A 15,045-nucleotide genomic window follows, 5' to 3' on the forward strand; every position below is an offset into this window, starting at 1 on the left:
ATTGTCCATATCCTTCCAATAAGTTTTCAACATGAGATTAAAGTCCCTATGAAATTACCTCACATGGCCCCTACCTCCAGTAAAACAGAAGATCTTAAATAGTGACATCATCCTGCATTAGTGAGTGTGAATTAAAAATTCAACCAATAAAAGATTCACAAATCTTTAAACATCCTCTTTAAACATCTCCTATCCCTTCAAATAAAATTGTTGTTTCAACAAACACTGCATAAAAACAAGAAAGTTAAAGAGTTAGTTTCATGGGGTCTTTAAATCAAATACAGCCATAGTAAGTTGTCCGAGCACAGTCAAAAACGGTTTGCTCCCTTCCAATCAGCATAGCAACACCTGTGATTATTGGCGTGAGCTTAAATGTCCTGTATTCAGCTTTGGCCTTTACCACTTTACCATACGCCACCTAGTGCTCAGAGGAATATTACATTTCAGTCATCACTGACTCTCACTTCCTGCTACATCAGGCAATATTCAAAAGGCACTGAAAACATTGAAAAATCACAAACATGAATACTTTCATAATGTGGTTGCCAAGCTATTACAGTCACACATCATGTAGAAGTCTGAAAAGCCTGGCAACAAGAACAAACACGTGGCTCATTCTGCTCTGTGACGCACACACAAAACCCCCATGCTACAACTCACAGCTCCTCAATGACGTTTTCATCAATTATTCACACTTTCTTCAGTTTTGGACCATCAGTTATCAACCTTATGCTACCCACATGACCTTTCTCCTTGTGGATGAGCTGAGGCTGAGAGAAACTCCTGACCAATTTGGAGAAGTGTTGATAGCAAGTCAATTTCAGCTCACTGTTCATTTTTAATCACTTGATATGATAATGATATTTTTCCTTTTAAATGATCTTTGTAAGTGCCCAGGGTGTACACCATGGGTTTATTCACCCATTGAATTATGATGAGTTAAATGTCATGTATTATTGATTATTAGTCCCACATTTAACTACAGCAGCATGGAGAGCAATTACAGAATTACGGATGCATTTATGGAAATTCAGGAGAATAAATTAGAGGAACAAGTTTGAAGGAGGATTTTTAGGGACAGATGAAACCTCCATGGAATAATGACAGAGCAGCAGTTACTGGACCACTGCCATTTTCATATCCCTCACCTGTCACCAGTCTAACAGAGGTTATAACACAAAATAACACAAGGTCAGTCAGCACACTCATTGTATTCTTTGAATATCTGCTATATAACTACAACTGACAGACATGCAAAAAATACTTTCAGTCAGTTTTTCACTTAGCTTTATCTTAAGACTTTAACTCTGTTGCTGTGGTCACCAACTCTAACACAATCTCCTGAACTGATTTTTGCAGTTTGTTGCTGATAGTATAACCCCTATCTAAGTGGAGTAGTTGGGTTTAATGCAATGCAAGTACACCCCTTAGGTGAAGTAATTCATCTCCTGAAGTATTTAACTTAAAGGCAGACTATGCAGTTTCAAAGAGGAGGGCATCCCACTATATTATAATGTAGTAAAAATTATGAGTACCACTCAATTCTCTGAATAATATGACTTAAAAATGCCTCAGGAGTTTAGGACATCATAAAATCAAAATGTAAGAGGATTTCGCTCCATTGTTTATTTTTTGTGTACATTTGACATCAAAACATTAGATTTGAGACAGACACTAAAATGTGTTACATTAATTGTATGTTTTATTTGTCTCTGCATTGAAATTGGCAGGTTATATCCTTCGTTGAAACCGGTTTTATCTCTCCTCAGCCTCATCCTTATCATTAGTAAACAAAATGATGAGCTGCTGCCATTTGAGACTGAATGGTCTGCCTTTAAGATGAACACTAAGATGATATATCCAAGTGGGACCTGCCATCTAGCCCCCTCAATGACACAACCAAAGTCTTTGAAGGTCAAAGGTGGCACAAAAGGCAGGCTGGACACCATCAGCACCTGAGCCACAGTGGAGAACAAATGTCACAGATCTCCAATGAGTCTCTGGAGTCCAGGCAGCTGGGTGATGAAGGCCCATGGTGAAAAGCTGAGAGGTGGACAGAGAGACGGCTCATGGTGCAGCACCAGGTCAACGTAACTCTCAAATCTCATTTTCTTTTGCATATACACTCAGGGTAACTTTATTAGGTAAACGTGTACAGTCTAATTCTAATAATGTGAATTTCCCAGTCTGGGATTAATAAAGTATATCTATCTATCTATCTATCTATCTATCTATCTATCTATCTATCTATCTATCTATCTATCTATCTATCTATCTAATTCAACCCAATCCAACTGTTCTGCAATAAAGTTTACCTTTTAACAACGTTTATAATGTCCAGTTTTTCTTGATATAGTGGAGAATGTATAAATTTAATTATGATTCTTACTGAGGTTGTAGTTTGCAGAGATCTTGGACTGGACTACATTATGTTGAGAGGTATTTCTTATTTTTTGTCCTCCCTATTTATATAAACATGAGAAGGGACAGAATAGTGGAAACACCTCTCAATGAAATGCAGTCCAGTACAACAGCACCACTAACTATGTGGCCACTGAGTGTGTATTACAGAGCAAAACAAACGGAATACACTTCTCAGTAAGCTCCTCAGTCAACAGTCATTTCCTCTCCTGCTCGCCTCCAAGCATACAAGTGTCACGTCACCATTTCCAGCTTGCATACTGCGCAACTCACGCGAGACTGACTTTCAGGAAGTTCCACGTCAGTGTCCAGTGCACTGCTCACTGAAATCGCAACATTTGGACTCCTACTGCAGCTATTTACAATATATTAGTCTTATAGCGACAACACGGGGATAAAACATGGTAAGATGGTTAAGGAATGGTTAAACGTGGATCTCTCTGTCGTACATGTCATCCAGTTCGCTTGTTTTTGTTACAAATGACAGAATGAAACAATGTCCGTTGATAATGCATCCCTGTAAATGGCTTGGCAGCTAGCTAATAGCTGTTAGCTGAAGCTAGCCTGAGCCGCCGTTCATCGATTATAACTTGCTGTGGCTCAGCCGTGCTGACTTTTAGCATTTATAAACCAAAGTCTTGCTCGCCGCTGTTTAACTTACCAAATGAATCGTACAACTAAATTACCATAGAACTGAAATTGTAGCGCTAGCTAGCTTGTTAGCTAATGTTAGCATAAGAAATATACTTTGGTTTGACTGCCATTCCGGTAAGTTAGGCTATTTGAATTTTGGTGAAATTGCAGTTTTTTGTTTTGTTTTTGTTTTTGTTTTTTGTACAGTAACGTTACCATTTATTGAAGATTCAAAACACTCGCTGAAGGGCTTGAATAGCGGATGAAATGTCACTGACATTGGCATTAACCTGACTGCAGCTAAGTTACAGCTGTGCTAACTGTCCATGTATTGTTGCCAGTGTGACAGGGTGGCGTCCTTAAACGTGTTGCTTTATGCTGTCTGTGTCTTTTCAGCCTCTTCGGCTGGACATCAAGCGGAGGCTGACAGCCAGGTCAGACCGAGTGAAGAGCGTGGACCTTCACCCGACAGAGCCGTGGATGCTGGCCAGTCTGTACAATGGCAGCGTTTGTGTGTGGAACCATGAAACACAGGTATGATCAGAAATTACAGGCTCACTCATGCATAGAGCTACAACACATACTGCAAAGACAGGTACTGTTTACTAAACAGAAAAAAAGCATGGAACACACCACATATTGAACTGATGGCTTGTGATCTTCTGTTTTCCAGACGCTGGTGAAGACATTTGAAGTGTGTGACCTCCCAGTAAGAGCCTCCAAGTTTGTGGCCAGGAAAAACTGGGTCATCACTGGAGCGGTCAGTTACATGATTTTTACGTTATGAGAATTTAATGTGCAATGATTAATCAATATGTATCCTTAATTACAGTTTAAGTATTAAGTAGAAATGCTTGCACGCATATCCCATTATCTTGAGCTACTTGTATGAGATACAGGTGCTATTTTGATGTTTGGAAGTGGCAGTCTCGCCATGCTTATGATATGTTTGTTTGCTCTTGATTTAACTGGCATGCTTACATGTGCATTAAAAAAACAATCAGACTTAAATTATGCATACTTCAAACTGCATTAACTGACATATTGTCTTTTCTCCCTCTGTGTAGGATGACATGCAGATTCGGGTGTTCAACTACAACACCTTGGAACGGGTCCACATGTTTGAGGCCCACTCTGACTACATCCGCTGCATCGCTGTTCACCCCACCCAGCCGTACATCCTCACCAGCAGTGGTACGCCAGTAGTGAACTCATGTCATTGTTGGTTCCAAACTAGGCTCTCTTAATTAGCTGAAAAAATTCATTTGAGTAATTCCAAAACCTCAAACCCTTGTTTGTGCTGTTGTCTGAATACGTGTTCTGTGTGCCTGCATTCGTGTCTGTACAGATGACATGCTGATCAAGCTATGGGACTGGGAGAAGAAGTGGTCGTGCAGCCAGGTGTTTGAGGGTCACACTCACTACGTCATGCAGATCGTAATCAACCCGAAAGACAACAATCAGTTTGCCAGTGCCTCCCTAGACAGAACCATCAAGGTGGGAACCATCATCTGCTCCCCGTCTCTTTCAGAACCTCAGATATCTATGCTAGAATGGCTGCTGGGTTCTTTCTGTCGCTGTCAATTTAATTTTGTTGGCGCTGTGTGAGCATGGTGGTGCATCCAGACCCCAGTGTAGTACAACATCTTTTTTCAGGGGCGGTTGATACAGCAGATAATGCTCTACTCAGCGTGGAGGGGACTGGGTTTTGGATTACAGAACTTACACTCTCCTCCTCTAGTAGTGCTGTCGGCCTAATTCAGTGAAAGATATTGATAACCTTGCCCAATTGGTGACCAGACACCTTTTCTCTCAAGCTACAGTTTTCAAGGAAGTAACACAAGGGACAGATATAACAGATCATGTTAAATCTATTGCTGTGACCATCACCCAAAACTCTTACATTATGTGGTGGAATGACATATCATCAGTGCAAGCTCATGTTCCTCTGACTTTCTGTGACATCTTTAGGGCCCTATGAAATCCATTGTAATTTTTTTCCCCAGTCAAAGCATGTGATAGATGACAGAAATTTCCACAATTTAATAAGAAATGATTCCAAATTTTATGAATATCAACATTGCACTATTTTTTTTTTTTTTTTATGAAAGTTAGTGCCTCAACAGTAATAAATCTGCTGATGGGGTTGCACTGCTGAGAGTTTGTTGAAGTGATGAGCTCTTCTTGCTAGCGCGCTGCCTCTGTGTGTGTGTTTGTGTTTGTCTAAGAAACACAAGACACAGCAGTCAGTCAGAGAACAGAAACTACAGCAGCGTACACATAAACGCAACCTAAATTCATTTGGCTCAGATGCTGTAAAAATGCACATAATGGTAGGGGAAAACATTCCCTAACATATTTTGTGTTTTATAGTTGATTTCGCCTTCATTATCAAATTCCACGATTCCGCCCACGTTTTCATTTGGAAATCATAGGGCTCTACATCTTTGTAATTATTGAAATGTCTCTGAAATGTTCATTACACCTTATTGAGGATTGCTCTCTTCACCGACGCTCTGTGATGTTTCAGGTTTGGCAGCTGGGCTCCTCATCTCCCAATTTTACTTTGGAGGGCCACGAGAAAGGAGTGAACTGTATTGACTACTACAGTGGAGGAGACAAGCCTTACCTCATTTCAGGGGCTGATGACCGCCTGGTCAAGATCTGGGACTACCAGGTAAGAAAACATCACATTATGTGTATGATATTTTATAGATCAGCCAGAGAGCAGCACCACTGGAACCGGCGGAGATTCAGTGTCTCACTGAAAGACACTGAAGCAGGGCAGAGGCTAGCAGTAATCTGTGAGGTTTCTTCTGTTTTGGGTTAAATGAAGAAAGATGGCCCAAAAAAAGATCACAGTGAAAAGCCAGCGATTTTGGCAACTTATTAAAAAACAAAAAAAAAAAAAAAAACGTAATAGTTTCTTATTGTTCTGCAGCTGCCTCTCTTTGTACATCCTTAAGTGGTCAGCATTGATAAGTATGTTCCAACTACCTTTCTCATTATTTTGTAGAACAAGACCTGTGTTCAGACCCTGGAGGGCCATGCCCAGAATGTCTCCTGCGTCAGCTTCCACCCAGAGCTGCCAATCATCATCACAGGATCAGAGGATGGTGAGCATAGACCAACATACACACATACTTAGGCAGCATTTCTCTCACATGGCCTCTCTGCTTTTGATTCAAGCAACATTTTTGTCTGTCTTTGAAGGTACGGTGCGCATCTGGCACTCTAGCACTTATCGCCTGGAGAGCACTCTGAACTATGGCATGGAGCGAGTGTGGTGTGTGTGTGGCCTCAGGGGCTCCAACAATGTGGCGCTGGGCTACGATGAAGGCAGCATCATTATCAAGGTGAATAAAAGGAGTAGTTGTTGTCTTCCACTTTGATGGTGATGACATGATATTTCAGTCTCACTACGAAAAGCACATACAAAATATCAAATATGGATGACACAAAAATGAATTTACAGATTGTGTAGGAGAGATGAAAAATACAATATGGAATGGAATAACAAACTAAAACCTTCATTCTCTTGTTCCTCCAATTCTTTCCTATCCTCATTACTGCTCTTACCTCTTAACCTCCATATTCTTGTGTTGTGTAGCTGGGTCGAGAGGAACCAGCCATGTCCATGGACACCAATGGGAAAATTATCTGGGCCAAGCACAGCGAGGTACAGCAGGCCAACTTGAAGGCCATGGGTGACGCTGAGATCAAAGACGGGGAGAGGCTTCCGCTGGCTGTCAAAGACATGGGCAGCTGTGAGATCTACCCCCAAACCATCCAGCATAATCCTAATGGAAGGTAACCACATGTGCACTCAGCTAATGCACTTTGACTTTTTACTACTAAGCATGCTCCACCCAGACCATGAATGTTTGTATTGTTTAGCCAGAGTGATGATGAATATATATATAATTAAATCTCTTCCAGAGGACATCTGTAAATCAGTTGCGTGCATATTGTGTGTCTCTGTGTGCCCCAGGTTTGTTGTGGTGTGTGGAGATGGAGAGTATATCATCTATACTGCTATGGCTTTGAGGAACAAGAGCTTTGGTTCAGCACAGGAATTTGTCTGGGCTCATGACTCCTCTGAGTAAGTATGCACTTTCAACAGCCTTATCTTTAGACTTTGTCACAGTTGACAATATTTTTCTACAAATCTTGTCTGTTTAGAGCAGCATCTATTTAAAATTGAATTAAAATTGAATTATTATAAAACTGTGAAGCTGCGATTTTTTTTTTTTTTTTTTCCTTTCACGCAACTCCCATAATTCTGTTCCTGGGAACTGGCATTGCATTCAGATATACTCCTGTATATACCACTGTAGGATTGTACAATCTTTGTATTTTTCATGCTCACAGAAAAAAACTAAAGCCAGTCTGTTTTTCACTCATACTAATTGGGCAACTGTTGTGCTGTTTTTCCCACAGATATGCCATCAGGGAAAGCAACAGCATTGTCAAAATCTTCAAGAACTTCAAGGAAAAGAAATCTTTTAAGCCAGACTTTGGAGCTGAAGGTAATCAGAGCACAGCTGCATAGTTGCAAAACTTTAACTGTAATAGAAACCTTGTTCTCAGAGTCTTCCATCTTCAATCAGACAATACCATCAGGCAGTGGATTGTTTCTCACTGTCTGCGTTCATCCTTCCCTGCAGGTATTTATGGTGGTTTCTTGCTTGGGGTGAGGTCAGTGAATGGTCTTGCCTTCTATGACTGGGAGAACACAGAATTGATCCGCCGCATAGAGATCCAGCCCAAACATGTAAGGCTTACTTGCTGTTCAACTTCAAATTGTTTTAGGTCCCATTTTCGATATGGCAAGAGCATAACGTCCATTGAAGCCTCTATAAAACCATCCCATTAAGGCTGAGGCATTTTCCATCTCTCTCCCCTATCTACCTATTTACCATCTTCTACCTCTTTTCATCCCCATCCTCATTGTGTTCTGTCCAGATCTTCTGGTCCGATTCTGGTGAGCTGGTCTGCATTGCCACAGAGGAGTCTTTCTTCATCCTGCGTTACCTGGCAGACAAAGTTGCTGCCTCCCAGGAGTCCAACGAAGGAGTCACAGAGGATGGTATTGAGGATGCCTTTGAGGTGGGTGTATAGATGTGGATTAGTGCACTCTGTGTTGTATATATGCATTTAATACTCTTAAGTGTACCAGAAAAAGGCACTCTTGCTGATAGTTTCATGGATGCACTCAGAGAAGCTGTACTGCTTTAACTTCAGTGGGCTCTAATAAGAGGGAAAGGGTTATTATATTATTATGCTCTTTTTTTCTTGTACTGGATCTGATTTTCATCGCTTTTTGTCTCTGTCCAGGTCCAAGGAGAGATTCAGGAGATTGTCAAGACTGGACTCTGGGTGGGAGACTGCTTCATCTACACCAGCTCTGTCAACAGACTCAACTACTTTGTTGGAGGAGAGATTGTCACTATTGCCCACTTGGACAGGTACAATTTTGAGTTGAAGCAGGGACATGCTGGGTCAGGTGAAGTGATCCCTGTCCCATGTAAGAATGAAAACATGGTTATACAGGGTGTCCATAAAGTCTCTTTACAATTTAATAAATTTATTACAAAACCAAATGAATACACAAATCTGTGGAAATTATTACAAAATGAGAATTTTTTTGCCTCATTTAATACACCTCTATATGGGCACCATTAGTTGCACGAAGCACATCAAGACGGTACTCGATTTCTTGCCATGTTCACTGTAGCAGAGCCTCATCAACGGTGACAATGGCATCAGTGATCTTTTGCTTCAGGTCGTTGATGTCCAATGTGATTAAGAACTTTGATAACCACTGAGTACATAGAACAAATCTGATTAACATATCAGTTGTTTTTGTAATAGATTTTTTTAAATGGTAAAGAGACTTTGTGGACACCCTGTATTACCAAGCAAAGTGTAAATCCAATTTAAAGATTGATTCCAGCTGGGCCGATGTCCCACAGTTTTAAACAAACTCCCATTCTGTCTTCTCCCCGGCAGGACCATGTACTTACTGGGTTACATCCCTAAGGATGACCGTCTCTACCTGGGAGACAAGGAGCTGAACATTGTGAGTTACTCTCTGCTGGTGTCCGTCCTGGAGTACCAGACTGCTGTAATGAGGAGGGACTTTGGGATGGCTGACAAGGTGCTTCCCACAATCCCCAAAGAGCAAAGGACCAGGGTGGCCCATTTCCTGGAGAAACAGGTCAGAATAAGCACTTGCCATATTTTTTTTAGTTTTAGCAAATAATGTTCTGTTCTGTTCTGTAAGGCTTCCCCCTATATCTGTAGTGACACTTCTTGACCTGGTGGTGTCGCAATTGATCACTATAGCCAACTTTGAAATTTTGAAAGGTTACAGAAGAGTGTCCAAAACAGATTGATTAATATAAAGAAATATTAATTTTGTGGAATGACTCAGTCAAAGTGACTTTGTCTATACAGTATTGCATGAAACACTGTAATACATGGAAACTTTCCTACACAGATAGACGAAAAGGGTGTGTGCATATTGTGCTTATGCTGTGCTGATCGCCTATGATGTTTTGTTTCCTCAGGGTTTCAAGCAACAGGCCCTGGCTGTGTCCACAGACCCAGAACACAGGTTTGAGCTGGCTCTGCAGCTGGGAGAACTGAAGATAGCCTACCAGCTGGCTGTGGAGGCTGAGGTAGGATGTTACCCCTTCTCTCTACTCCTTCACTTCTTTTTCCCTCATTTATATATGCTACTCAAATCACAAAGCACTGTGCTCACTGTGTTTCAAAGATAGTGTTGTGGGTTCGCTGATTAGGTCCCTTGTGCGGACACTTTCTTGATTTGATTTCATTTCATTTGCCATGTCAACAACAATTGAGAAGACTTAATCTTAGTACAGTTCTTCAGTATGTACAAATTACATTGTAATTATTGTCATTCCAACCCTTGCAGTCAGAGCAGAAGTGGAAGCAGTTGGCAGAGCTGGCCATCAGTAAGTGCCAGTTCAGTCTGGCCCAAGAGTGTCTCCACCATGCCCAGGACTATGGTGGCCTACTCCTCCTTGCCACAGCCTCTGGTAATGCTGCCATGGTGGGCAAGCTGGCTGAGGGAGCAGAGCGGGACGGAAAAAACAATGTGGCCTTCATGACCTACTTCCTGCAGGGGAAGTGAGTACTGGGGTGTGGGTAACTCAAATGGGCTGACATAAGCGGATCAGACTGAGTAAATTAAGGGATGGGCTTGATCTGGTTGTGTTGAAAATAAAGAGTCCAGTGTAAGTGTTCTCCTCTGTGCTTTCCCTCCCCAGACTGGATCAGTGTCTGGAGCTGCTGATCAGGACTAACCGACTGCCAGAGGCTGCCTTCCTGGCTCGCACCTACCTGCCCAGCCAAGTCTCTCGTGTGGTCAAACTTTGGCGGGAAAACTTGGCTAAGGTCAACCAGAAGGTTGGTTCTGCTGTAAACAAGATAATTTATTAGAACAATATTGATACAGAGAAGTTTAACATATTAGGATCTCTAGCGTATATAAGCATCTCTAGTGTTGCTAAAAATGGACATTTTGTTCCAGTATTCTTCAAACATATGAATACTTTCAGTGTCTGCACTTTTTCATCTGATAATCCCTGACCATGTACACATTTTACTTTGATCTTAATTGAAGGCGGCTGAATCCCTAGCAGACCCCACAGAGTATGAGAATCTGTTCCCAGGACTGAGAGAAGCATTTGCAGCTGAGCATTTTCTCAGAGAGACATGCTTGGGAACCACCAGACCTGCCAAAGACTATCCTCTTGTCACGGTGAGTGGTGGTCTTTGAAAGTGGGGAGGAAGATGAGTCTCAGAGCTCTCTAGTAAAATAGTAATGATCATTCCTCAGCCTTTTATAACAGTATCTCTGCAATCTTGTCTCATTCCTCACTCGTGCATTTCAACACACACAATCTTTTTTCAGCCTAATGAAGACAGGAATATTCTTGAAGAGGCTCAGGGATATGAGCCCAAAGGGACTTTTCCTCCTCCTGTCAGCAAGGTTGGTACAGTGTCCATCATTTTTTGGGAAACATGTTCTCTCAAATACCAATGCAATGTCTATGATCAGTGGTGTTTCTGAATGCCTTGTTAACTCTCTTCTCATGCCCCGATCTGAAAAACATAGGATCTTACCAAAGGTTTAAGAAATGCTCACTAATGTTCAAACTTTGACTTTCTGTCTTGCTGTCTCCCGCAGCCAGAGGATAGTGAAGAGTCCGCCCCAGCAGCTGATATGTTTGCGTCCATTGTAGCAGCAGTGGCAGCTCCCGTTGCTGCAGCAGTGCAGCCATTACTGCCTGAGCCATTAGTGGCTCTTGCAAAAGAGGAGGAGCAAAATGATGAAGAAATCCCACAGCTGGCACAGGATAAGGTAGGGTGTTGTCTCTTACATGGGTGTACACTGAATTATCATGTTAATTTGTACTGATTTCTGATCCTTAATGGTATTTTTAAATATAAATATTGTTAATAATAATAATGCTAAAATATAAAATATCTATAATCTGTATTAAAAGACCAGTAACAGTGATTGCGCTCTTGATGGACTCTTGAAACTAACAAACAAACAAACAAACAAACAAAAAAAGAAAAAAATATATGCCTAATACAATTTAACAAAATGCGGTAGGCTTTCATGCTCCAACTTCCTCTGTGTGTGTCTTCCTGTCAGTCTCTGGACGAACTGGAAGTGGACCTGGACAACATGGAGCTGGATGACATTGACACCACGGATGTTAACCTCGATGATGATTTTCTAGATGACTGAGATCTTCTTCCCTTCCAGTCACTAACAACGCTTCAGAGTTTATTTAAAAAAAAAGAGACAGAGACCAAACACCCCTTTCCCCCATTTTGTATTTGTACTTACTGTTATGTTGCCATGTCCACCTGCTGCAGTGGAATGATTTGAATAGATTATATCAATAATGTTTTTTTCCCACAGAGGGAGGAGGCACAAACTGTCTGTTTTCCGATTTTGTACTCCATTAATTCATTCACTGAGGACCTTTGACTAGCTGTGTATTGAGCAATGTATTTACTCTTTGGATTGTGTTGTCTGCCATGTTAAATCAAAGTTTATTCAGTCAAATAAACTGCAGTTGCTGTACATATTCACATTTGAGTCGAGTATTTCATATTTGGGATTAAATCATGGTGATCTTGCAGTTGTGTATCAGAATTTTTAAGTTTTGTACACTGGCAGTGATACAGGTATTTTTAGAAGCAGAGCAACTAAAAATCGATAAACTAAATGTTGACAAAAAGAATCTGTTGGTGAGATAACAAAATGATAAAAACCTCACTCAAACACAGTATCACACATTTTTAAAAAAACAATCATTGGAAAACAACACATGAGAACAGGAACACTGAGATGGAAACTATAACAAAAATATTAATTAAATGTGAGGGAAAATAATAAAAAAAAATAAAATAAATAATAATATAATAACCGTTATATTAACTGTAAACCAGGAAATGTAACTTTCGTTTGCCCCATGTCAAGCACTTTGCCCACTGGTAACTGCAGCAGGGTATGCTATTTTTGTCTGAACCACAGCTCTTACATGGTGAGTACATGATACAAAAATTATGCTTCACGTAATCTTCTCACACTGTGCTAGCTCATGTCTGGTCTTTTCACAGGAAATTAATGTTTTACCAGGGGGGGATTTTGAATATGATACATTCCGTAGCAGAATCACATTTTTCTTGAAGGTCTAAATTATGTTCCTGTTGTCAGAGAATAAATCACAGGCATTATCTACCTCTCTTATATAAACAGCACCATTGTTTTGACTAAACTGAAGGTGTATTTTGGGCAGACACATTTGTACACATGATTTGATGTAAATGTCTACACAATTTTGGCTACTTTTGTGTTTTATGCATCTGAGGGCGGTATACATGAACAAACGCCATAAAGCCATTATTTCAACTACCCATGTCCTCACTATAACTTGTTTTTTCTGTATGCTGTTAGTGATAAGTGTAATGTAAATCTACCGACAAAATTATATTTAAAAAGATATATTTGTAAAAATATTGTACTCTAAAATATATTACAGGTTTAAGGTCCTTATTTTGATCAGCTTATGATTTGAGTTAACAGGAGCAAAGTGAGATATGCAGTGAAAAGCTTGGAGTGTAGCTGACATGCAATATTCAGTTATTGCTGGAATGTCTGAGATTTTAGCTTTTCAATGCAAAAAAAGAAATGAAAAAGAATTGTGCTGTCATAGACTTGGATTCTTTGTAACTTTAAATATCCTTAATTCAAATTACATACACTAGCACTGACTATCCTTGTATTAAATTGCCCACATTTTCGCACATTGACTGTACATGGTCTAACCATATCCTGGGGTTTGACCTAGTCTTTTGGAGAATGTTGGCCTTCCATTCTTGTTAGCTCTCTGTGGTCTGGAGGCATCCCCACACCAACCCCATGCAGCCCAGGCAGTTACCAAGGACACCGTGACCTTGATTTTCACCCTGTTTGAGACGTGATCTGGTTTTATTTGGGAAGATACAGCTTGCCCTGATCCAATATGAGTGCACAAAGAGGGGGGAAAAAAACAAAACTGTTTTTTTTTTTTTTTTTTTTTTGTCTGTTTTGTCAATCTGTTTTAGCTTCTTTTCAATCATTTTTATTCATCACTATCAATTATGTAATTTTCAGTGCCAGTATTAATGGCATTATTCTGTCCATCAGCCATACCGAAATGGTCTGGTGAGCTGCATCCCAAAAGCATAACCAAAGAAGGAGGCCATCCGCTGAGACAGTAGACAACACCGATTTGCCCTTATGTAAAAACATGATCAACCTGCCAGATCATTTAGCAAGATTTCATTACTCCAAAGCACTCTGATTGTATTGATAAAGTGGCGCTCAAGATGGTCCAAACAACTACAAAAGACCTTATGCTCCTAACGAGAAGTGTCCCCAGCTGCCCAGTGACTCCAGGACCCCAGAACCAGTAGTCACTGTGTCATGGTGAACGGTAGCCTACTTGTTATGGCTGCTCATGGACAAGTGCACCCTCTCTGCATTATATCTTGATTTACTCCCAGGATGTTTCAGATTTTAAAATAGCTGGCAGGTTCCAGACTCTGATGAAAGCCACATTCCATCTTTTCTTAATGAGTGCCCCAACAGAATAATGGTTTTTAACCTATTTTTGTGTGCTTTGTATCTCCCTTTCCTTATGACTAGAAGACCATTTTTCCACATAGTACTTAACCCAGCGATCTTTGACATGCAAAGCTAAGAGGCTTTCCAATCTCCTATCTGGTTTTCAAGCAAGAAAAACAGATTGGATTTTAATCTGCCCTATTTTCTAAAGTCTCAGCGGATATTCTTCCTGAGGTGGAGGTTTGTGTTGAGGCCAATGATCACATCACTTTTCAGGAGGCCCTGAGGAAGGCCTTCTTGGCCCCAGCACTGCTTTGTAGTCAATGAGCCACAACAAAGCTAAAAAAAAATTCTACATTTTTTCAAAAGTGCATACACACAAATCCAAATGATTTGAGGCTGGTCATGTCTTTTGCTTTGAGGAACTATCATAACATATATTCTTTCTGTTAGACTCAAAGGTTTGTGGTGAAGCAACTATTAAGTACAGCGTATTATGTTAATTATAAAAATGGAAAATATTTCTTCAGGACATTCAAACTAAAAATAATAGCTCATTTTCTTACATCTAATAAGTGTTTTAATGGTGCTACAGTGTCCCTTATCTAATGAAGAACTGTCATTCTCTTATGCTGCTTTGCAAGCTAGATGGAGACAAAACTCCAGAGAAGCACTTAAGCTTTCATCCAACATGCTTGGAGGATGACGACTTGTTCTTCAAATATGCCAAAATATAACCAATAACAAATATTATAGCATTGTTAAGTGTGGATTTAGTGCTTCCCTGTTCATTTTTAAAGGGTGAAAACTGAAAGAAGGTCAGGATCCCC

At 40.4% G+C, this 15,045-nt stretch overlaps 1 protein-coding gene across 1 annotated transcript; it reads left to right on the forward strand.

Moving 5' to 3' along the window:
* The first annotated feature begins 2,689 nt into the window (after window positions 1-2,689).
* copb2 (COPI coat complex subunit beta 2) lies at window positions 2,690-12,195 on the forward strand. The gene is made up of 22 exons (XM_030074943.1): window positions 2,690-2,825; window positions 3,451-3,588; window positions 3,728-3,814; window positions 4,122-4,248; window positions 4,403-4,551; window positions 5,585-5,731; window positions 6,071-6,170; window positions 6,268-6,410; window positions 6,665-6,864; window positions 7,046-7,156; window positions 7,495-7,583; window positions 7,722-7,828; window positions 8,020-8,163; window positions 8,392-8,522; window positions 9,067-9,274; window positions 9,627-9,737; window positions 9,998-10,212; window positions 10,353-10,491; window positions 10,709-10,846; window positions 11,000-11,077; window positions 11,276-11,449; window positions 11,750-12,195. Exons 1-22 carry the CDS (start codon window positions 2,823-2,825, stop codon window positions 11,843-11,845), a joined length of 2,835 nt encoding a protein of 944 aa, XP_029930803.1. The 5' UTR covers window positions 2,690-2,822; the 3' UTR covers window positions 11,846-12,195.
* Window positions 12,196-15,045: the final 2,850 nt, after the last annotated feature.

Source organism: Myripristis murdjan, chromosome 17 (assembly GCF_902150065.1).
Source record: "Myripristis murdjan chromosome 17, fMyrMur1.1, whole genome shotgun sequence".
Taxonomy (NCBI): domain Eukaryota; kingdom Metazoa; phylum Chordata; class Actinopteri; order Holocentriformes; family Holocentridae; genus Myripristis; species Myripristis murdjan.

What these genes read in the sequence shown, in the direction of transcription:
- copb2 (XM_030074943.1), top strand. An exon ending in AAGGCAGCATCATTATCAAG is followed by an intron (nt 6,411 to 6,664) that starts GTGAATAAAAGG and finishes TGTGTTGTGTAG; the next exon opens with CTGGGTCGAGAGGAACCAGC. An exon ending in AAGACTATCCTCTTGTCACG is followed by an intron (nt 10,847 to 10,999) that starts GTGAGTGGTGGT and finishes ATCTTTTTTCAG; the next exon opens with CCTAATGAAGACAGGAATAT.